This window comes from Lutjanus erythropterus, chromosome 23 (genome assembly GCF_056507025.1).
Source record: "Lutjanus erythropterus isolate fLutEry1 chromosome 23, fLutEry1.hap2, whole genome shotgun sequence".
Lineage (NCBI taxonomy): Eukaryota > Metazoa > Chordata > Actinopteri > Lutjaniformes > Lutjanidae > Lutjanus > Lutjanus erythropterus.
Window position 1 is genome coordinate 2,245,461 of NC_139339.1, and position 23,995 is coordinate 2,269,455.

A 23,995-nucleotide genomic window follows, 5' to 3' on the forward strand; every position below is an offset into this window, starting at 1 on the left:
TTAAGATTCCAAAGAAACAGAAACAAATGTCATTAGGGCAAGGCAAGGCAATTTTATTTATATAGCACCATTCATACACAAGGCAATTCAATGTGCATTAAGCATGGCTCGAAAAAAAACAAAAACAATGCAGCCTCAATGCAGATCAACCTTTCTTCACTTTCTTGCTCTATTTACAGTTTACAATAGAAATAACACTGAATTAAAACCATAACCTTGACAAGTACAGAACATTCATGCAAAAATGTAAGAAAAGTATGGGATTGTTTGATGCTGAATCTTTATTTTTTATTTGTTCAAGAATGAATTGTAGAAGTTGTATTAATTTCCTCAGTTGTTTAATTTTCTGTATATATTTACATGCATACAGACTTTACTGTTACAAGTTTTGTTCTGCAGTGGCTTGTTGTTTGTACTTCATGTGCATTATCTGTTAAAGTTAACCCTTTGCCTACAACAATATGATTTTCTTTATCAGCATGCATCCTCAGCATCATGGACAGCTATCTCTCTCCCACTTGGCCATTATCTGTTGGTGATAAAACAAAAAAGAAGCTGTTATAACATAGCAGACTGATGTGCATGATATAGTTGTTATGTACAGTAATTTGGGAATGTGATGTGACATGATGTCAAACCTCTCTCATGGGGCTTCTGAGTATGACTTTGTCTGCAGTGCCCCAGGACTTCTGTTCTTTCCAGACTATATCACTTGGAGGATTGTGGTTTCCTTCACCATCTGAGGCCCAGATCTGAAAAGTTTGAGCTTGGTTAAAGGCAGAATAGTCTGCAGGATTGGTAAGGTGCTGTTAGTAAAGGCACCATTCAAAGACGGCCCCTCCTCCCACGATCAATGAGCAGAAGAATGGCTGAACTTCAAATACAGTTTGGCTTCTAGCCACAGGGTTGTGTGTTGGTCTCAGGTTGTGCTGGGGTGAATATTTGTGCTTTGAACATAGACGCTGTGAGACAATCCTTCAGGCTGACTGTAGAGAGGATCTGAATGAAAACAACAGCGTGACAGCATGTTTTCTCCAATAGTTGACTCAGTTTCCCTTTTCAGCTACATGCCACTGTGTTTTTAATTTTCTTTTGTTTTTTGGAGGGACCTCCTGTGGCCCTACTGCCACAGCCCAAACAAACTGCCCTGAATAAATGAATGAGATGACTTTTGTTTTTGTCAAAGCACCTGATTCTATCTGAATGTAGCCAAAGAGAGGAATAGGAGTGGTGGTCAAGAGATTAAATGACGAAAGACACAGTTGAATTGCAGGATGGAAACTGTGGATCCAGTGTTTTGATTCCTTCATGATTTCCAACTCACAACTTTCAATTTGCATGTGTAATGCTAAATCACAGGAGTGCCACTTTGAGCACAGACAAAAGACAAGAGTTGTATTTATACATGGAAAAACATGACGGTAAAAATTAAAAGCAACTGAAACTTACAGTGACCGTTTTTTGAGCATCAAGGCTGAGTCCTCGAAACTTGTAGGAGATGTTACTCTCCTTGACCTTGAGCTCAAGTGTCCAGTTAACCAGCATTTGGTTCTGCATGAAGGAAATTAGATTATGAATGACATGATGTTATAACATGAAACTAACAAGGACCCGATCCAGTGAAAATCAAGTTTTCTTGTTAATGTGTCCATTGGTTTTCTACGCTACAAGTCATATCAGGAGTGAAATCAGGAGTCAGCACCACAGCTGAACATAAAGTCTTCTCTGTCCTCCTCTCTGTCCTCCCTCACCAAGACATCACCGCAGCCCATTTGGAGGCTGGTTGGGCTTTCTTTGGCCCCACTGCAGAGTACGTCCACCTCGGGTGCAATTTAGTGTGATAAGTGGTTATGGATATGCAAATCGGTGCAGCACGATTTGATTCTGCACGTTCAGAAGCGCCGCTGGTCTCCAACTTGTCGAATTCATCATTTAAATAGCAATGGGAATGGGAGATGACACTGATTGGTTTCATTCATGCTACGCCCAAAACACACCTTGGATTAACAACTCTTTGCGCTTTGCACCTTACTTAGCATCTGGATTAAGCGCTGTTTAAACTTTAAAGTGAATTTGGGTGCACCCCAAACGTCCTTGGTCCATGCACTTTGCCCTTGGGTGAAGATAGAGGCAGGGACTATAGAGCTGCACATACCGAGGCACACATACAACATTACCTCAGTGGACTTGTTTCTTAGACGAATGAATTTGCCGTTCGGGTCAACGTCGTCCACAATGACACGGCTGTCTGCTACAATTTCCTGGTTGTCCTCACTGGATGTCTGATGGAGAAGGCACAGGCAAAAAAACACAGTTACCAAGCCAGAGCAGCAGGAGGAGGTAGGCTGGTGGTGAACTTTAAAGATGGAAATGAGATCAAACCCACAGATTCATATAAAGGCTGTCAGTTTAAGGAATGATTTGTTGCTCAAAGCAGGATGTCACCCCTGTATTGTTGTGCACCTTACACCCTTCTTCTTCTTCATCGTCATCATCTCAACAGCCCTGTTATGTAGTGATGTAGTTCTGCTCTTGTGATACCTTGGCGATGGAACAACACCCTACAAATAAGCATAATATTCCTCCACTACATTTACTTACATTAGTGGTTTCCTTTTCTGCTGGTCTCACGTTTGGAGTCTTTTTCGGCGCTGTCTGATGTGTCATAAGTGGCTTGCTTTCGCTTTTTCTGTTAGTTTGAGTCCGAACCTCTGTGTTTTTACTTTTAGGTGTGTTCTCTTTAACATCAGGTTTGTCCTCTTGGTTAACTGCAGTGTCTGTTAGAAAATAATGGGACAATTATACTACAGAATAGTACGTTTCCTTTCTACCCAAATACTCAGTTCCATTTAAGCATGTAAAAGTACTTGACAACTGGTAAAATTAGTTTGTGACTTACTGTTTCTGTTTTGTCTCCATTTCCACACAGCAAAGATTATAACTGCAACTAATATTACAACAGCAGTCGCACTAATGATTATCCAAGCTTTACAGCTACATGGAGCCAGGAAGAAATCCTCTGAAACGATAAAACACAGTCAGACAAAACTAGATTTTAGCTATTGAAGCTGAACAGTGGTCACACAGTTATGTTAGCTGTCATTACCTGGAACATGGATCTGTGTGTCTCTGATCTGGTTGATGATCTTCTGTTGGACTCTACAGGTGACGTTGTTTCTGTGTTTCTTCTCCACAGTCACTCTGCTGCTGACAGTATAGAGACCATCAGGACCACTGACTGCCTCTGTAGGTCCAGCAGAGAGGACCTTTCTCTCACCGTCCAGCCACGACACCTCAGGAGCTGGATACCAGCCTTCAGATCTACACTGTAAAACCACTCCACTGCTGGCTTTATCGATCCCTGCTAAACTAACAACAGGCGGGGAGGCAGCGCCTGGTGGTGAGAAAGTTATTACATTAAGAGATACATGTGCATTTTTCATTGATGCGCTGCTTCTTCCTGCACGTCATCAGGAGGCATGATGCATTTTTATTAAATAACCCACCTGAAAAGCTGTTTTAACAAATCTGATCGCTGTGATCTAATTAGGTTGTCATGCAAACAGGTCCAACTATTTCGTCTTTATTCATCTATCGAACAGAGATTTTGTCATAATTTGTCTTGTCAATATTTTTTGTATCTTCATTGTTATCACAATTTAGTCATCAGTACTTATCGTCAAAAGTTTCGTTGAGTAAATGAACACTGTTCTGTCTGACTTACCAACATTGAGCTGGATGAAAGCTTCCTTCCACAGTGAGGGAAGGAAGCACCTGTATCTTCCTGCATCAGAGATTTTCACACTGAAGAGTTTCAGGGAGACGTTTCCGTTTATCATCTGTTCCGCAAACAGTCTTGTGCGGTAATTATACAGTGGATTCTGACTCTGATACACCAGTCGTCCATCCTGGTGCACATGGATGTACGCTGGGTCTAAACCAGGTTTGGTCCACTCCACTACCTTGTCACTGGCACTGATGGGAGGATCAAGGCGGCAGGGTAGAATGACATCATTGCCAGTCAAGGCTACGATTGGTTCAGATGAACAAATGACGCTCGAATCCTCTGTAGGGAGGGTGAAAAAGAGTGCTGAGTGATGTTTCAGTGTAATGACTGCAAAATCTGCATGGTATTATTTTGTCTTTTACAGTATATCTTACAGATACACACACAATTCATTCAACACTCCAGTGGGTGATAATAGTTACAGTATTATTTGTGAACTGCTGTAACGAGTGAATTTCCCCTTACATATCTAATCTTATCTTAAGTAGGTCAGTGTGGAGTGAATTGCAGTAATCAAACACTACTGGTTCCTTGCAACCTTACAACCACACCCAGTGTGGCTCTAACTTCTGAAAGTTATTTTAGTTGTCAAAAACACACATTACTAGTTATTGGAAAACACTGACAAATCTTTCTTTTAGATATAATGACTGTCAGTTTACCTGCAGTAACCAGGCGGCAGCAGAGGATAAACAGGCAGACTCCAAAGCAGCTACGCAGACACATTTCTCCTGTGAAACAGACTCATTAGACACATTCAGTTCAGTCTAATTTAAATTCAAACCGAAATCTGCAAGGGAGGTTTTGTTTGAGTAAAGGTGTGTATTATAGGGTCTTCATATAGCTGCTCCTGGCAATCACACTGTGTTAGTGGTTGTGAAAAGCTACTCTTAGCTGGGGCTGCATGATTTGGTAAAAAGAAAAAAAGTCACGCTTCGATCGTCTTGACTGAAATTGTGATTGTGATATAAAATTAATATTATGTTTTCTTACCTTGTCTAAAGAAAGCCGTCTCTTGCTTGTTTCAGATTGTCCTTTGCACCTTTCCTAGTTTCCTGAAATGAATGACTCATAAACTGGGTGGCAACATTTGGACGCTATGACTAACAGAAAGGTTTTATTGCACAGATAGAAACAGAAAGCGGCTGTTGAAAGGCTAGGTTCAACTTTTTAGTTTTCAATTTTTAGACTGAACAGTGTTTCATATTTTCAGAACCACACACACATTCAATTCTCCCTCCAAACCCTTTTATTAACAGAAAAAAACATCTTTTAATTTCTGTGTTTCTATCCACCTGTTTTAATGAGCATTTTCATTTTCTGTATAAAAACTTGAGTGGTAATGCAAAAATAAATTTGAAAACGTTCTCAAAATATTGCTTTTTGTTTTATCTTTGGTTGAGGTGGACCAGCAGCTATGAATAAAAGCAAAATGCAAAGAAGTGAGATGAAAACAGTGAATTAATTATGAAAAAAGGAGTTTTTCTTCTAAATACATTATACATGTTAGAAAATAGTTGTTGAAAACATGTGAAAACACTGTTAAGTTAAAGTGTTTAACTGTTGTTCTTTATTTCTGTGTTCATTTATTCATTGAGTAATATATTTATTTTTAATCTGTGTTCAACAAATCATGACTTCAGAAATTTGATTGTATTTGTAAAAAATTACTTTAGGTTTGTGTCACAGGGTTCTACTTCAACTTCTTCAAAAAGGGGAAAACCACAGGTGTAGTTGGGAATATATGACAGTGTGATTTATTTATCGGGCTCCAAAGGTGCAAAACAGTGATATTTACAAAAAAAAAAAAAAGAAAAAGAAAAAGATGAAAAACAGGTGAATAAAAACAAAACTATTTCTTACAAAATTCCAAAACTGAACTACCTTTCAAAGAAAACAGATAATGCAGATGTTACCTTCTCTGTAACCATGACAACACTGACTCATCCTGAACTGAAGCAGCCCCCCTTTAAACCAGTTGCCCCTCCCACTAAGCTTGGTATTCACATAAAAACCCACAATCATCATGTTTTCTAAAAAGATACACCATTTACAGCTTCTTAAACTCCAAATGTATAGAGAGCAAAAATATTGTGTATTTTTTTTTACAAATTTCACAAGTTATTATTTTATTATTTGTTATTATTTACAACAAAAGTTAACTTTACATACAGAAACGTAATACTGCAGGTCACATGATCATGAAAACGCGCGACAACCGACTATTTAACCAGACGTTAGGTCACGCCCCTGTTTGGCCAACCAAACTCAGACAGCGGGAGACAGCGGGATGAATATGCAACACACCTGCACGTGGTGAGCGATACTATACTTGTGTGAACGTTTGCCTAAAGCAGTCCATGTTAACGTGTGTCGGTGGAGTGTTTGAAGAAAGCTCCGGTCCAGCGGTGTCACTTCCTGTGGCAGCGTGACCCTGCCGGAAAACCCCGCGGTCCGAGGCAGCTGACACGGATCTGCCGCGGAAAAAGAGGCAACAGTTACCGCAAATACCGGTCGCGAGTGTTTTTCACCTGTATATTTAGTGACGTAATTGGGCTGCGGGATTAATTAATGAATGATGCTGCCACACACACACACACACACGCACACACATTTTATTTGTGCCCCAAAAGTAAATAAGTATATTTGTATAATATCATTAATTAATTAAACAACCAATTAATACAGAAGGCTGAAAGGCTGCATACAGTTTATGTTCTGCTTGTTCAACATCTGTTTGATAACTTGATCAGTGTCTCCTGTTTGTGGCACCTATGGATGGTGAATATTGTTGTCATGCTCATAGGTACGTGAATTGAGCCTGATGCAGTCTGATACTTTCATGTGTTATGTGTATAGTACATAAAAAAAAAAAAAAAACTTTCACAGGCCACAATGTGTGTAAATGAACTGTTACTCTTCAACTTTTACTTCAACTCTTGACAGTATTAAGTATTGAATTAAAAAATCTAAATTGAATTTTGTTAATCAAGGTCTTTTTTTCTTGCCTGTTCTTATGGTTATATTAGTAACCAACAAATTTGTGTCTTACAGGAGACTTTTGAAGATGCTGTCCTGTCCGTTGAGTCTTCGTGTGTGTCACAGGTGTGGACTGAACTCCAAGCAGAAGAGGACAGCACTGCAAGTGTTAATGGGATGCATTGAGGTAAGGAAAAATTCTGAAAAGTCATATTCGTCATATTTCAGGGTATCCACAGAGTTTCAAAGAAAAACAAACCAAAAAAAAACTAACATTGGATTTAAAGGAGCAACATGTAAAATATGCCCACACTTTGTGTAGCAGAGAGCTGAAAGTAGCATGCTAACTAGCTGGTCCTGTCCTATCTCCTAATATCATCTTGAGAGGTGATTGTCTGACCCCCCTGCAGTTTAATAAAGTTTAATAAATAAACAACATAACCTCACAATATGTCAAGCAGCTAAATATTTTTATAGGCCTACCTACTGTCTGTTATAAACTGCACACATTCTGAAAACCAGTTTCTTTCTTTAACCATACTAAGATGAGCTTGTTTGGAAACTTGCTTCATCGAACTTGATAGAAGCTAAATAAAACTCTCCGAAAACATATTGATTCATCTGTCCACTGTTCAACAGTCAATAGCAATGCATTGATTCCAGTTTTCTTGGCCGTTTCTAAATTCTCATCTTTAACAGGTCTGATTGCCGGCTGATTCTGATTTTGGCTGATTCCCTTTTTTCTTTCTTTCTAAGAACCATATTTGTCAGAAGGGCCATAATCCCACGTATCTCATGTGGAAGCACATGTAAACAAAGTCATGTGTTTGACTGATGTGGGGCAACAACTTCCTGTAGTAATGCAGTGAGATGCAGAGGAGTCGTGTCAACACAGTTTATTATGTCGCCAGAACTGGAGATGAGATTTTAAAAGAACAATATGCTGCATAGTAATGTAATGTTATAATAAAATTATACAAACAACAAAAATTACACAATGATACTATACAGTACTGTAATATATCATACTATAGTATATTCATACACTTCACAGTATAGTAGACTGCGACACTGACAGACAGCTGCAGAGCAGAGGGGAACTGTGTAGAACATGAGACGGCAGAGCTGGCAGCAGCCAAGGTTTCATTAAATTTTATGATCTGTTTCTATGACAACAGCATAGTTACACCAGTGAAAATACCCTAAATCAAGGTGTTGATTTCACTCAAGGTGATGTGGCGTCTTTTCAATCGGTCACTCTTCCTTTTCTATAAACTCTGCTGCCTCGTAGAGATGCTCTGCAGCACACAGCATGCATCTGTCCTGTCTTTTCACTGCAGCTCTGTACTCCGCGGATCACATGTGTGCCGAAGCGAGGGTGGCAATCCGTGACGGGACGCAGGACAACTGCGATCCATTGCACCCTCAGAAAATACACACTCTGGAGTTGGAGTTAATTGGCTGGATTATTATTGATTTCTTGTGAGTCATAAACAGGGATGTGCGCGATTAGTCGACTGTACAGTTAAATGTTGCCACCCTCACTAGTTGGCACCAGAAGTTCTAGTCAGACACTACTAAAATTTAATACAGGGACTTTTCTGTTGTAAACACATCTGTCGCTGCTCTAGAAACATTTAATTATATTTAAGATATTCAAATGAACTTGTTCCGAAATTATGCTTTCTTAAAATAGTATTTCTTAAAAAGCAGTTATTTAGTAATGAAAAAAAGAGTACTGATAAAGAACTAAATCAGTGAGGTGGAGGCCAATCACTAACAGAAGTCATACTGACAAAATCCTAATGAAGCCTGTGTCTAGTTTTGTATGACTTGGATGTTATTGTAACCTTTTGCCTTTTCCCTGACTGTCTGTTTGTCTTTTTGGACTCCCTGTGTTTTGCTCTTTTTTGGACTCTAGTAAAGACAGTGGTTTTTGTTTTAAGCCTCACTCTGCCTCCTGCGTGTTTCTCTGCAGCTGAGTCTGAACTTATCAGTGTTGTTACAGTTATGACAGTACAGGTGCTGTTTACACCAGTTTGTTGTTTTACGCTCCTGACTGTGGAATGTGCACAAGCTCTGGTGATTTTTAAGTGGCAACAGAATTAAAAATGCGACTAATAATCCTATTACAGGTAATATGAATTAACTGCAGGATCAGGTCTTACTGTCTCTGTATGTGTAGTACAGAAGTTGACACCTGGACTTCTTAGGTTCATTTGGAGATGCTTATGATTTTGTTATTGAACAAAATGCAGCTCATGAAATTCTTTCACACTGTATGTCAGGACAAAATTATGGTTAAAGTTCCTCCAACACTTTACATTTTACACACACCTTTAGCAAAAAATAGTGCAAAAATAGGCAGAACAAGATTGATTTTACCAGTATAACTATGTATAGACTCATACAAATATAATTGCTCTTAATCAAACATTTCACACAGGTGTCACATTTAAATATGTATCTAAAACTTTGACTGTTGTTTCTAAACCACAACCAACAAATCACATTTATTCTTCATTTAACTTTACAATCAATTAGGAGCAAGCAACATGTAAAGACAGTATAATGCAACATATTCATATTCATAACATAAAGACATATTCCTCAAATAAATCATGGTTGAAACTAAAAGCAGTTTTAAAGGACACATTGTTTGTACGAGCAGTTCTAGCATGAGGCTCAGATTTGTTCTTACGTGGTGCGAACGAGTGATTTAGGAGAAATTGTCATATTCCCCTGTTCTCTGGTGGTTTGAATTTTCTTTCAGATACAAACAGTCTACATGAGGTCCAGACCTGTCAGAGTCGTGTCCAGTCCAAGTTTTTCACTAATGTTTGAAGACATTTTGAGTTTGAAAAATAAATTACACAATTATGTCAACATTATCCTGTTTGACTACATTTCAAATCATAATATAATTGTAAATTTACATATAAAACATCCATTATTACCTGCTGTCAGGTGTTTTGGCCTTATACTGTATCTGCACATGCAGGTTTATAAAGTCTCTGTCCAGATGAACGTCCTCACTCAGTCTGTCCTCTGTCCTGCAGTTATCGATCACCTCTTACTGTGAGTGAGTCATTTTTTTCTCTTAAGTCATTTTCATATCGAGATGTTTCTTCTTTATATCACGGACAGTCCGACCCTCCGCTAACACGGCATTAACAGAACTCTTTTCCCGTTTCTTTGCATTAGCGGGTCTTTTAATTCCACTGCTGACGCTGTTAAAATGACGGATTTTCCTTTATGGATCCCTGAAAGCAGGGCGTCAAACTTCTTTTTACCCTTTGATGCCATTTTCATGAATGAACACTTCCTGACATATGGAGCAGGAAGCACAGCCATATATGGTACTGTTGGGGCGTTAACTATGCTAATTTACAAATCTCATGCACGTGCACTCAGGTGGATCATTTACAGTTTTCTGAAATTACAAGCATTTGTTGATTACTGAAGTCATCTGATGTCACATTTTATAATTGTGGCTCATTAAATGACAGCATTATGTGAGATTCAAAATGTATCATAATAATCCAAAAAACACACACGACAGAAGCATGCTAGAAAAAAAACTTACAAAAGATATATTCATACAGTGGCCTGTATAATCAAAAGCTGATCTGTTAATGGTGTTATTAATTTATATATTAATTATAATATTGCTTTATTATTACAACTAGAGCTGAAATCATTAATTGGTTATTAAATTACCTGTTCAGGAAATGTAATATTTGGTCCTGAAAGTGACATTGATTTTTTTATTTATTTACTGTTTTTCTCACTGTGTTATTTAATTGAGCTGTTTAGCTGAAAAGATCTACAATAATTCTTCTTCCACCACTGCTCAGGCTCTGATTCCAGAGCTGATTGGTTGAAGAACAACTAACTACTAACAGTTAAATTTAGACAATAAGATTTAGTAAAGTACAACTGTTTATGGATTTTTTTTGTTTATTTTCATTTCCTCCCTCCATTCTCAGTTTCCTGCATTTGTTTCTTAATTTGCTGCATCTTGTTCTCTAGTTTGTCCCTCATTTCTTTAATTCTGTTAACCTCATCCATTATGCTCTTCATTAGTTTGTCTGTGATTATGCACAGTTCTTGATGTCCTTTCTTTCTCTCCTCTTGACTCCATATGATCTCTTTTAGGATTTCTTTGAGTTTGAAGTATCCCTGTACTTTGATAGTTGTTTTATCTCCCTCCTTCTCTGTTACTTCTTTCTGCACTGATTGAACCTTCTCATCATTTTCCTCCACCAGTCTCTCTGCCTCATTCATTTGAACAGTGAGTTGCTCTTTCTGTCTCTCCAGTCCCTTTGTCAGTTCTGTCAGTGTTTCAATAACCTGTGTCATACATTTCTGTTCTTCCTCTGTCATCTGACACACCTCATTAAGTTTTTGCTTCATCTTTTCCAGCTCTTCTTTTCTCTTGATCTCTGCCATGAACTGCTCTCTGCTCCTCTCTTCTCCTTCCACCTGCTTCTCTCTTTTCTTCCTCTCTGTGTGTGAAACAGAAGCAGTGTTACACAGTAAAAAGAAAAAAGGTGTGAAACTACAGAAGCCAATAGATCGATGCATTAATTATTAATTAATACATTTTTGCTCACTAGTATAGTGGTGGGTTTAGTGGCTAAATTAGGAATACACATTCTTTTAAAGATTAAATATAGACATTAAAATTGAATAAACTGGTCTTATTTTAAAGTCTTCTTCTCTCCTTTTTTCTTTTCATGTTTATTCTTGCAGTAAATCTCCCTCTCTGTGTGTGAAACTACAGACAAAGAAACCGAAATGCACTGTTGAAAGTAGAAACATTAGTTCATTCAACAGCAATTAATATCTTTACTTCTTTAACATTTTTTATGATATGAACATGTCAAACTGGAAGCTTTTTTCTCTGAGAGTAAAGAGCTTCTCTTCTGCTTCCTTTTAGCAAAGAAAAGGTGAACATGGAGGGTTATTTCATTTTTCTGCTACATGATTTACATTGAAAATACATTTTAAATTGTACGATAAGACTTTTCATTATTAATAAATGGAAATGTCTTTATCTGCCTGTAAATCATTTTTTCCCTTTCTCATTATTTTGCTGTGCTCAGGACATTTCACCAACACAAAACGCTGATGTCCTGATGTGTTCACGAACAGTTTGGACAGACTCTATCTTTTGAGAAATAGAAAATGCACTTTTAAAATAATTTAGCTTACCAGTTTTGTGTTGTCGCCATGTCCAGACCAGAAGGACCAGAACTGTGAGAATGAACAGGAAAGCAAACACCACACTAATGGCAACAGAAGGAGTACAGTTAGATGGAGCTGTGAAGACATCCTCTGAAACGATAGATGAGAGAACAACATGTTTAACATGAAACATAAGGTTTGTGTGTGTTTCATGAGTTAGAAACTGAAACTTGTTATTTCTGTAATCATAAGTTGGAACAAGGAGGGTTGTCATAACTGTTGACCTCATTAGCATGAAAGCAGTCAGGTTAGAGTCTGCTGGTCATTCAGGTTGTAAACAAACAGGTAGGCAAAATTTTTCGGAGCAGATCCACCATCAGTTTACAGAATGGCTTCTTTTAGGCTTGTTAGGCAACTTGAATTTAATGCTGTATTTCCTGTGCATTTAAGGAATATTAAAAAATATGCAAGGCGCAAAATTTTTTGTGAATAATTCACATGTTACTATTTTTCAAATCTGTATGTATCCAAAGCAAATCTTTACATTAATGGCAAAAGTTCACTGTTTACAGTGGTAACGGTGGCACACTGATGAAGACCAGACAGCTTAAAACTACAAGACTGCAGCTAAAGCCAGCCTATACTTGTTGGCTGGATGGTGAAATATGATATGGGAAATACACATTAACACAGGAAAAGGAAGTGCAGAGTACAATACAAAGTTATCATAACTGATAGAAACAATAATCAAAACAACATAAATTACACACAAGCTCATCAACTGGAATTATACTCTTAAGAATAACATTGACTTCAATTGACAAGTGCATCTTTTTAAATTATACACTGCAGGAAAAATGTACAGTGATCCTGGTTATCCACTACAGACGTGTTCAGACTTCCTCACCTACAGTGAGTTGGATGAAAGCTTCCTTCCACAGTGAAGGAAGGAAGCATCTGTATTTTCCCGCGTCAGAGGTTTTCACTCTGAAGAGTTTCAAGGAGACATTTCCATTAATCAGCTGATCCACGAACACAGTCGTGCGGTAATTATACAGAGGATTTTGATTCTGATACACCAGTCGTCCATCTTGCTGTAGATGGATGTACTCTGGGTCCAAACCGGGTTTGGTCCACTCCACTGTCTTAGAACTGGCACTGATTGGAGGATCGAGGCGACAGGGTAGGATGACATCATCACCAGCCTTGGCTACGATTGGTTGAGATGAACAGATAAGCTGCGACTGTCCTGTAAGGAGAGGAAACAAGGTGGCTGCTAAAGGAAGGATAGTTTGAGTCTACATGCTCACAGTTTTAGCATGTTGAGGTGGTCACAGGCCATTTTTTCAGTGAGGGGAGAAAACCAGTGTTATTTCGAGTACCTTCATGCCGATTGAGTAAAAAATATGAAAAAAAATCATACTAACATGGTCACATGTAGTAAACTCATATTGATTGCTAATATGTGGTTAATTCGTAAATATTTCAATAGAAAATAATTGCAGTTATTTGAATAAGTTCCACGTCATGTAACCCAGTGACTCCATCACGTTACCACACTGGACAAATAGGACATACCCCTGCTATTTATTTGATTTCTAGTGCTTTTTCTATTTTCTATTAATGTTTTCATTGAAAACATCTGGTAACAAAGTCAGTTCAAAGGCATGAATTACTCTTGTGTACATTAAAGTATTAAAGATTGTAACTGTGGAGGACTGTAGCTGCCAAAATAAAAGAGTAAGTTTTTTTTTTTTTGCTTCTGTATTATTAATTCCAGTTTATTTGCATTCCAATTAACATTTACATTATATTTAATCATTTATTCATTTTAATTATTATTTATTTTGACATTTGTTTATGGTTTTATAGTTTATTTCTATTTTTATTTTGTCTTGGACTGTTCCCTTCATATTTCCCCAAACTTCTTGGTTTCCGTACTCTTTTTACATTTCCGTATGCATACTAATAGGAAAATGATGGGTCTGTCAATCAAAGTGCATCATGGGCTCAACTTTTCACCGATTGGTTGATTAACTTCAGAGTGCAGAGATTGACTGTACAGGCTTTACTCCCACAGTAAGTCTGGTGCAACATGTTTTCAGGTCATGTAAATGATGAATGTCATTGCACTGTGACCTTTTATGAATTACAAAGATAAACTGAACTAAACTGAAACTAAACTAACCTTGACACATTATGCGAGTGTTCTAGTGGGTGAACTTTTAGTGGAGTATGTTGATTTACCTACAGATATTGCTATTTCTACTTGAAACATGAATGCTTATTACACAACTGCCAAGTGCTGTGAAGTTGATGTTAACTTTAATCACACAGTATTTACCTGTGAGGAAAAATAATAATTTGCCTCCCCGCAAACTCTTCAAATTTGTTTCATCTTTCAGTTCTTATTCTGCCTCCACTTTCTGTCACATTTAGTTTCATTCAGATTCTGTCAACAGCTGGAAAGTTCAGTCTGGAATCTGGTTTGAGGAACATCAGTCTCCTGGCCAGCAAAGCTCTCATGGAAAACCATTTGAAAGGGGATTATTTTTTTATTTTTCACTCTCTGTATTTTTTTTTTTTTTTTTAGGACTGCTTTCAACATAGCTAAATTTTGTATTTCACATGCTATGACTGCTTTAGTAAATCAGATGAGCACCAGTTAGCACTTGACAGAGTTGCCTTATTGCTCAGATTTTTGATCTGCAGTACTATATAATTATTCTTTATTCAATGTGAAGTTAAATAAGTTAGATTAAAAATGCGCTTTTAAATTACAGTTGAAGATGTGTCCAATATCTAACCACTAGATCTATAATGTAATATATTACACTATAATATAAAAGAGCAGTTAGTTCACTCTGTAACGATTAGCTTAGCTGAGCTGGTTAGCTCACATTTAGCTGGTCCATTTTAATTTCTAGCTCGCATGTAAAACAACTGCTATCAGAATTTGACAGTCACATCATTTTTCTTCCTTAGCTCCTAACATGAGTCACACACAGGTGAATTTGTTTTCATGTTATGGTCTTGTGTACCATTAGAAAATATAGAAAGTCAGGCTTTTTCAAAGTTTGTCGTGGATTCATCCTTTATCTTTTAGGGTTGGGTTAAGATAAGGAGACACAATTCAAAAGTCTTGAATGAGAACATGTTTTATCATTGAGCATGAAGACTTCTTACATATTATCTTCTACATTACTTTTCTAAGCATTTATTAATCAAGTTAATCAATTTACCTTTGATTACTGGGAAGCTGTAGAGGACAAACAGCCAGAATCCAAACCAGTTGAACAGATGCATTTTCTTCTGTGAACCAAAGTTAAAGAATGAGCTGCTGAGAGACTTTACTTTCACTTTTATTTAAACTTAAACTTAATTCTGAAAGATGAATATTGGGTGAGTACAGGTATGTTTTCACATGTTTAAATGCTCCAGGTTTGAAACCAGGATCAGCTCAGTCTAGTCTGAACTTAAATATTTCTTAACTTTCGTCACTTTGAAGCCGCAGCCAGAAGACATTAAATATAGAATTTAGCCGTGATCATTTATAGTTGAATCTTGAAATACCGACATGTAAGATTTGTACAGTCTGTTGTTTATTGTTGCCCTGTTTTTAATATAGCATGTTCCTTAAGTCAGATGTTTATTCAAACATTGCAGATATTCAACGTCAAAACTCTGTTTTCACTGAGCTGGATCATTATTGTTAGAACAATACACATATTTTTAAAGGTTTGGGACAAAAGTATACTGCTACACTGTTAGAAAATACAACATCATTACAAAAATGGCAATTATTTCATTCCAAACAAAATGTATAAACTTGTTATTCTAAATCAACTTACCGTGATATTAGCTGCTTGTTGTCTGTCCATAATAAACTTTGTCACAGTTGACAGTTTGTGGTTATAAAATCATAATGTTGCAAAAAGTCCAAAGGTTGGTCACTGGTTTTATATTACTAAGAGAAGCATTTTATTTTGTAGACAAATCAACCAACTGCAACAACAGGGAAGCTCTTGAGAGTTTCTTTTCTGCTCAAGTTTGACCATGTGTGTTTTTTTTTAGCATATTGGAATAAAAGAGGTAGCATTTAAGCATTTATCTATTTTTCTGCTTTTTAATTTTACCCTCAGCCTCCTAAAATAATGAATAATTTACCTTGGTCTCCAAAAGTATCAGGTTTAAGGTATCAACTATTCCATTGCCAAGTGGATGTAAAGCCATTATTCTAGATTTTAAGTCAGTCAGACATAAGCTGATGGTTGTTTTACCAGATTAAATTTTGCACATTTTAATTGGTGGTTTTCAGGTTTTATATTTCCAACAGAAACATTTAATTTTATACACAGATCAAAAAACTACTGCAATGAGGAAGTTTTTTTTTCTGTTTAAGCTGCAGGTGGAAGTTTACAAATCTTTGATTATTAATAGTATTAATATTAGTAATATGAATGTTGGAAATTAACACTTAAAGAGAAAAACATGCTGCACTTAAGCATTTTCTATTCTTCTTTTTTTGAGTTGACACTCGATGTTGCGATATAAAGGATAATTCAATTCACACAGGTCTCATTCGAATGTGTTGATCTTTTTAAGGGGAAACCTGCATATTTCTGTACATAACTCTGAGATATATACTTACATTTTTCTGTTTCTTATTTTTTTGTCTTTATTAAATTTCTGTTTTGTTTCACTCAAAGCTAATGATCCAATTTGCCAACAAAAAGCTAATGAAACAAATTCAAATGACAGGCCTTCTGCTGCTGTTGTTTCCCAAAATGTTTTGTTCTGTTATGACTTCATTAACAGATAATGGTAAAAGTGTGACATGATTATAAAATTGGAAAAGTTTATTTATTCTGTACATCTGTTGTATTTACACTGCAGCACATTATTGGCTTTAACCCTTAAAATACACAAACACACAAATACACTTACAGGTGATTAATTTAACCAGTGAAAATGTGAGATAAAAAGCAGGCAAACACATACAACATATTCAGTAAACAGGACATCAAAATAAAAACAAATGTTGCATTAAAAAAACACGACAAAACAAAAGAAACATTACATTAATATAACGCTGTTTACAGTTATAACCACAAACAGCTTTTTTTCTTTACTGCCCATTTTGTGGCAAGTGTAACTTATACACTGTGTTGGGTTCAGTGGCTAAATTAGAATACATGGAAAGCAAGAATTGGTTTAGCAAGAAAATAACAGCGCAAAAATAATGTTCATAATGTTCATAATACAACAGGTGCAGCAGCCAAAGCAAATTTTGAATTAAAAAAGAATCGGTCCATCCCTGGGTTGCATCATCTAAATCTAATCCTCATCTAACTCTGTTTTAAATTTCTCTGCACTTTCCTTCATTGACTGTCTGCAACAGAAAACATCTTCCATTTTTGTTCGCTTGCTGGAGAATGAAAATGTTATTATTATTAATTATTAACATGTCTGAATAGCATCTCAGTTGAAAAGTTTGATTGGGAAGTGGTCTGACACATAAATGCTGACTGCAGGACTGAAAGCACCTTGAACAGTTTGCTTATTAAAATGACTTACTGGTATGTTAATTGTCTGTTATGAAGACGACTTTTGATCAGACGTTTTCAAAACCTGAGACTGTAGGCATCTCCTCGGATGCAAGCTTTAAAAAAAAATCTGTTCTAACTTTAAACAAAATATATGAAATATCTCTCCGTTTATTAAGCAAAATTAACAACATTATTTTAAAGATTAAATGTAGTGATTAAGATTGAATAAACTGGTATTATTTTAAAGGATTTGTTGTGTTTTTCTGTTTCCTCTGTTTTCTGTTTTTTCTGTTTCCTCCCTCTGTTTCCTGCATTTGTTTCTTAATTTGCTGCATCTTGTTCTCTAGTTTGTCCCTCATTTCTTTAATTCTGTTAACCTCATCCATTATGCTCTTCATTAGTTTGTCTGTGTTCATGTTCAGTTCTTGATGTCTTCTCTTTCTCTCCTCTTGACTCCATATGATCTCTTTTAGGATTTCTTTGAGTTTGAAGTATCCCTGTGCTTTGATAGCTGTTTTATCTCCCTCCTTCTCTGTTACTTCTTTCTGCACTGATTGAACCTTCTCATCATTTTCCTCCACCAGTCTCTCTGCCTCCTTCATTTGAACAGTGAGTTGCTCTTTCTGTCTCTCCAGTCCCTTTGTCAGTTCTGTCAGTGTTTCAATAACCTGTGTCATACATTTCTGTTCTTCCTCTGTCATCTGACACACCTCATTAAGTTTTTGCTTCATCTTTTCCAGCTCTTCTTTTCTCTTGATCTCTGCCATGAACTGCTCTCTGCTGTCTTCTCCTTCCACCTGCTTCTCTCTTTTCTTCCTCTCTGTGTCTGAAACAGAAGCAGTGTTACACAGTAAAAAGAAAAAAGCTGTGAAACTACAGAAGCCAATAGATCGATGCATTAATTATTAATTAATACATTTTTGCTCACTAGTATAGTGGTGGGTTTAGTGGCTAAATTAGGAATACACATTCTTTTAAAGATTAAATATAGACATTAAGATTGAATAAACTGGTCTTATTTTAAAGTCTTCTTCTCTCCTTTTTTCTTTTCATGTTTATTCTTGCAGTAAATCTCCCTCTCTGTGTGTGAAACTACAGACAAAGAAACCGAAATGCACTGTTGAAAGTAGAAACATTAGTTCATTCAACAGCAATTAATATCTTTACTTCTTTAACATTTTTTATGATATGAACATGTCAAACTGGAAGCTTTTTTCTCTGAGAGTAAAGAGCTTCTCTTCTGTTTCCTTTTAGCAAAGAAAAGATGAACATGGAGGGTTATTTCATTTTTCTGCTACATGATTTACATTGAAAGTACATTTTAAATTGTACGATAAGACTTTTCATTATTAATAAATGGAAATGTCTTTATCTGCCTGTAAATCATTTTTTCCCTTTCTCATTATTTTGCTGTGCTCAGGACATTTCACCAACACAAAACGCTGATGTCCTGATGTGTTCACGAACAGTTTGGACAGACTCTATCTTTTGAGAAATAGAAAATGCGCTTTTAAAATAAATTAGCTTACCAGTTTTGTGTTGTCGCCATGTCCAGACCAGAAGGACCAGAACTGTGAGAATGAACAGGAAAGCAAACACCACACTAATGGCAATAGAAGGAGTACAGTTAGATGGAGCTGTGAAGACATCCTCTGAAACGATAGATGAGAGAACAACATGTTTAACATGAAACATAAGGTTTGTGTGTGTTTCATGAGTTAGAAACTGAAACTTGTTATTTCTGTAATCATAAGTTGGAACAAGGAGGGTTGTCATAACTGTTGACCTCATTAGCATGAAAGCAGTCAGGTTAGAGTCTGCTGGTCATTCAGGTTGTAAACAAACAGGTAGGCAGAATTTTTCGGAGCAGATCCACCATCAGTTTACAGAATGGCTTCTTTTAGGCTTGTTAGGCAACTTGAATTTAATGCTGTATTTCCTGTGCATTTAAGGAATATTAAAAAATATGCAAGGCGCAAAATTTTTTGTGAATAATTCACATGTTACTATTTTTCAAATCTGTATGTATCCAAAGCAAATCTTTACATTAATGGCAAAAGTTCACTGTTTACAGTGGTAACGGTGGCACACTGATGAAGACCAGACAGCTTAAAACTACAAGACTGCAGCTAAAGCCAGCCTATACTTGTTGGCTGGATGGTGAAATATGATACGGGAAATACACATTAACACAGGAAAAGGAAGTGCAGAGTACAATACAAAGTTATCGTAACTGATAGAAATAATAATCAAAACAACATAAATTACACACAAGCTCATCAACTGGAATTATACTCTTAAGATTAACATTGACTTCAATTAACAAGTGCATCTTTTTAAATTATACACTGCAGGAAAAATGTACAGTGATCCTGGTTATCCACTACAGACGTGTTCAGACTTTCTCACCTACAGTGAGTTGGATGAAAGCTTCCTTCCACAGTGAAGGAAGGAAGCATCTGTATTTTCCCGCGTCAGAGGTTTTCACTCTGAAGAGTTTCAAGGAGACATTTCCATTAATCAGCTGATCCACGAACACAGTCGTGCGGTAATTATACAGAGGATTTTGATTCTGATACACCAGTCGTCCATCTTGCTGTAGATGGATGTACTCTGGGTCCAAACCGGGTTTGGTCCACTCCACTGTCTTAGAACTGGCACTGATTGGAGGATCGAGGCGACAGGGTAGGATGACATCATCACCAGCCTTGGCTACGATTGGTTGAGATGAACAGATAAGCTGCGACTGTCCTGTAAGGAGAGGAAACAAGGTGGCTGCTAAAGGAAGGATAGTTTGAGTCTACATGCTCACAGTTTTAGCATGTTGAGGTGGTCACAGGCCATTTTTTCAGTGAGGGGAGAAAACCAGTGTTATTTCGGTGTACCTTCATGCCGATTGAGTAAAAAATATGAAAAAAAATCATACTAACATGGTCACATGTAGTAAACTCATATTGATTGCTAATATGTGGTTAATTCGTAAATATTTCAATAGAAAATAATTGCAGTTATTTGAATAAGTTCCACGTCATGTAACCCAGTGACTCCAAACCAATACTGCATCACGTTACCACACTGGACAAATATGAAATATCCCTGCTATTTATTTGATTTCTAGTGCTTTTTCTATTTTCTATTAATGTTTTCATTGAAAACATCTGGTAACAAGTCAGTTCAAAGGCATGAATTACTCTTGTGTGTATTAAAGTATTAAAGATTGTAACTGTGGAGGACTGTAGCTGCCAAAATAAAAGAGTAAGTTTTTTTTTTTTTGCTTCTGTATTATTAATTCCAGTTTATTTGCATTCCAATTAACATTTACATTATATTTAATCATTTATTCATTTTAATTATTATTTATTTTGACATTTGTTTATGGTTTTATAGTTTATTTCTATTTTTATTTTGTCTTGGACTGTTCCCTTCATATTTCCCCAAACTTCTTGGTTTCCGTACTCTTTTTACATTTCCGTATGCATACTAATAGGAAAATGATGGGTCTGTCAATCAAAGTGCATCATGGGCTCAACTTTTCACCGATTGGTTGATTAACTTCAGAGTGCAGAGATTGACTGTACAGGCTTTACTCCCACAGTAAGTCTGGTGCAACATGTTTTCAGGTCATGTAAATGATGAATGTCATTGCACTGTGACCTTTTATGAATTACAAAGATAAACTGAACTAAACTGAAACTAAACTAACCTTGACACATTATGCGAGTGTTCTAGTGGGTGAACTTTTAGTGGAGTATGTTGATTTACCTACAGATATTGCTATTTCTACTTGAAACATGAATGCTTATTACACAACTGCCAAGTGCTGTGAAGTTGATGTTAACTTTAATCACACAGTATTTACCTGTGAGGAAAAATAATAATTTGCCTCCCCGCAAACTCTTCAAATTTGTTTCATCTTTCAGTTCTTATTCTGCCTCCACTTTCTGTCACATTTAGTTTCATTCAGATTCTGTCAACAGCTGGAAAGTTCAGTCTGGAATCTGGTTTGAGGAACATCAGTCTCCTGGCCAGCAAAGCTCTCATGGAAAACCATTTGAAAGGGGATTATTTTTTTATTTTTCACTCTCTGTATTTTTTTTTTTTTTTTTAGGACTGCTTTCAACATAGCTAAATTTTGTATTTCACATGCTATGACTGCTTTAGTAAATCAGATGAGCACCAGTTAGCACTTGGCAGAGTTGCCTTATTGCTCAGATTTTTGATCTGCAGTACTATATAATTGTTCTTTATTCAATGTGAAGTTAAATAAGTTAGATTAAAAATGTGCTTTTAAATTACAGTTGAAGATGTGTCCAATATCTAACCACTAGATCTATAATGTAATATATTACACTATAATATAAAAGAGCAGTTAGTTCACTCTGTAACGATTAGCTTAGCTGAGCTGGTTAGCTCACATTTAGCTGGTCCATTTTAATTTCTAGCTGGCATGTAAAACAACTGCTATCAGAATTTGACAGTCACATCATTTTTCTTCCTTAGCTCCTAACATCAGTCACACACAGGTGAATTTGTTTTCATGTTATGGTCTTGTGTACCATTAGAAAATATAGAAAGTCAGGCTTTTTCAAAGTTTGTCGTGGATTCATCCTTTATCTTTTAGGGTTGGGTTAAGATAAGGAGACACAATTCAAAAGTCTTGAATGAGAACATGTTTTATCATTGAGCATGAAGACTTCTTACATATTATCTTCTACATTACTTTTCTAAGCATTTATTAATCAAGTTAATCAATTTACCTTTGGTTACTGGGAAGCTGTAGAGGACAAACAGCCAGAATCCAAACCAGTTGAACAGATGCATTTTCTTCTGTGAACCAAAGTTAAAGAATGAGCTGCTGAGAGACTTTACTTTCACTTTTATTTAAACTTAAACTTAATTCTGAAAGATGAATATTGGGTGAGTACAGGTATGTTTTCACATGTTTAAATGCTCCAGGTTTGAAACCAGGATCAGCTCCGTCTAGTCTGAACTTAAATATTTCTTAACTTTCGTCACTTTGAAGCCGCAGCCAGAAGACATTAAATATAGAATTTAGCCGTGATCATTTATAGTTGAATCTTGAAAAACCGACATGTAAGATTTGTACAGTCTGTTGTTTATTGTTACCCTGTTTTTAATATAGCATGTTCCTTAAGTCAGATGTTTATTCAAACATTGCAGATATACAAAGACGTGACACTCTCTCGTCAAAACTCTGTTTTCACTGAGCTGGATCATTTCTGTTACAACAATACACATATTTTTAAAGGTTTGGGACAAAAGTATACTGCTACACTGTTAGAAAATACAACATCATTACAAAAATGGCAATTATTTCATTCCAAACAAAATGTATAAACTTGTTATTCTAAATCAACTTACCGTGATATTAGCTGCTTGTTGTCTGTCCATAATAAACTTTGTCACAGTTGACAGTTTGTGGTTATAAAATCATAATGTTGCAAAAAGTCCAAAGGTTGGTCACTGGTTTTATATTACTAAGAGAAGCATTTTATTTTGTAGACAAATCAACCAACTGCAACAACAGGGAAGCTCTTGAGAGTTTCTTTTCTGCTCAAGTTTGACCATGTGTGTTTTTTTAGCATATTAGAATAAAAGAGGTAGCATTTAAGCATTTATCTATTTTTCTGCTTTTTAATTTTACCCTCAGCCTCCTAAAATAATGAATAATTTACCTTGGTCTCCAAAAGTATCAGGTTTAAGGTATCAACTATTCCATTGCCAAGTGAATGTAAAGCCGTTATTCTAGATTTTAAGTCAGTCAGACATAAGCTGATGGTTGTTTTACCAGATTAAATTTTGCACATTTTAATTGGTGGTTTACAGGTTTTATATTTCCAACAGAAACATTTAATTTTATACACAGATCAAAAAACTACTGCAATGAGGAAGTTTTTTTTTCTGTTTCAGCTGCAGGTGGAAGTTTACAAATCTTTGAGTATTAATAGTATTAATAGTAGTAATATGAATGTTGGAAATTAACACTTAAAGAGAAAAACATGCTGCACTTAAGCATTTTCTATTCTTCTTTTTTTGAGTTGACACTTGGTGTTGCAATATAAAGGATAATTCAATTCACACAGGTCTCATTTGAATGTGTTGATCTTTTTAAGGGGAAACCTGCATATTTCTGTACATAACTCTGAGATATATACTTACATTTTTCTGTTTCTTATTTTTTTTCGTCTTTATTAAATTACTGTTTCGTTTCACTCACAGCTAATGATCCAATTTGCCAACAAAAAGCTAATGAAACAAATTCAAATGACAGGCCTTCTGCTGCTGTTGTTTCCCAAAATGTTTTGTTCTGTTATGACTTCATTAACAGATAATGGTAAAAGTGTGACATGATTATAAAATTGGAAAAGTTTATTTATTCTGTACATCTGTTGTATTTACACTGCAGCAGATTATTGGCTTTAACCCTTAAAATACACAAACACACAAATACACTTACAGGTGATTCATT

At 36.1% G+C, this 23,995-nt stretch overlaps 3 protein-coding genes across 3 annotated transcripts in view; 1 reads left to right on the forward strand and 2 right to left on the reverse strand.

The window, feature by feature from the left end:
* Positions 1-14: 14 nt before the first annotated feature.
* Positions 15-15,852, reverse strand: LOC146305282 (uncharacterized). Its single transcript, XM_084713071.1, has 15 exons — positions 15,808-15,852; positions 15,199-15,268; positions 12,864-13,205; positions 11,984-12,106; positions 10,740-11,274; positions 6,203-6,261; positions 4,450-4,518; positions 3,725-4,066; positions 3,107-3,394; positions 2,900-3,019; positions 2,602-2,777; positions 2,178-2,282; positions 1,450-1,551; positions 639-752; positions 15-529 (listed from the first exon to the last, which is right to left on the reverse strand). Exons 1-15 carry the CDS (start codon positions 15,835-15,837, stop codon positions 494-496), a joined length of 2,511 nt encoding a protein of 836 aa, XP_084569197.1. The 5' UTR covers positions 15,838-15,852; the 3' UTR covers positions 15-493.
* The window catches only part of LOC146305283 (uncharacterized), a 78,898-nt gene continuing 60,989 nt past the window's right edge, over positions 6,087-23,995 (forward strand). Inside the window, exons 1-2 of the mRNA XM_084712827.1 lie at positions 6,087-6,103; positions 6,842-6,953. The gene's annotated coding sequence lies outside the window, so the exon portion shown is untranslated. The remainder of the gene's footprint in view (positions 6,104-6,841; positions 6,954-23,995) is intronic.
* LOC146305284 (uncharacterized) lies at positions 17,036-22,932 on the reverse strand. Its single transcript, XM_084712810.1, has 5 exons — positions 22,888-22,932; positions 22,263-22,332; positions 19,915-20,256; positions 19,035-19,157; positions 17,036-18,331 (listed from the first exon to the last, which is right to left on the reverse strand). Exons 1-5 carry the CDS (start codon positions 22,915-22,917, stop codon positions 17,742-17,744), a joined length of 1,155 nt encoding a protein of 384 aa, XP_084568936.1. The 5' UTR covers positions 22,918-22,932; the 3' UTR covers positions 17,036-17,741.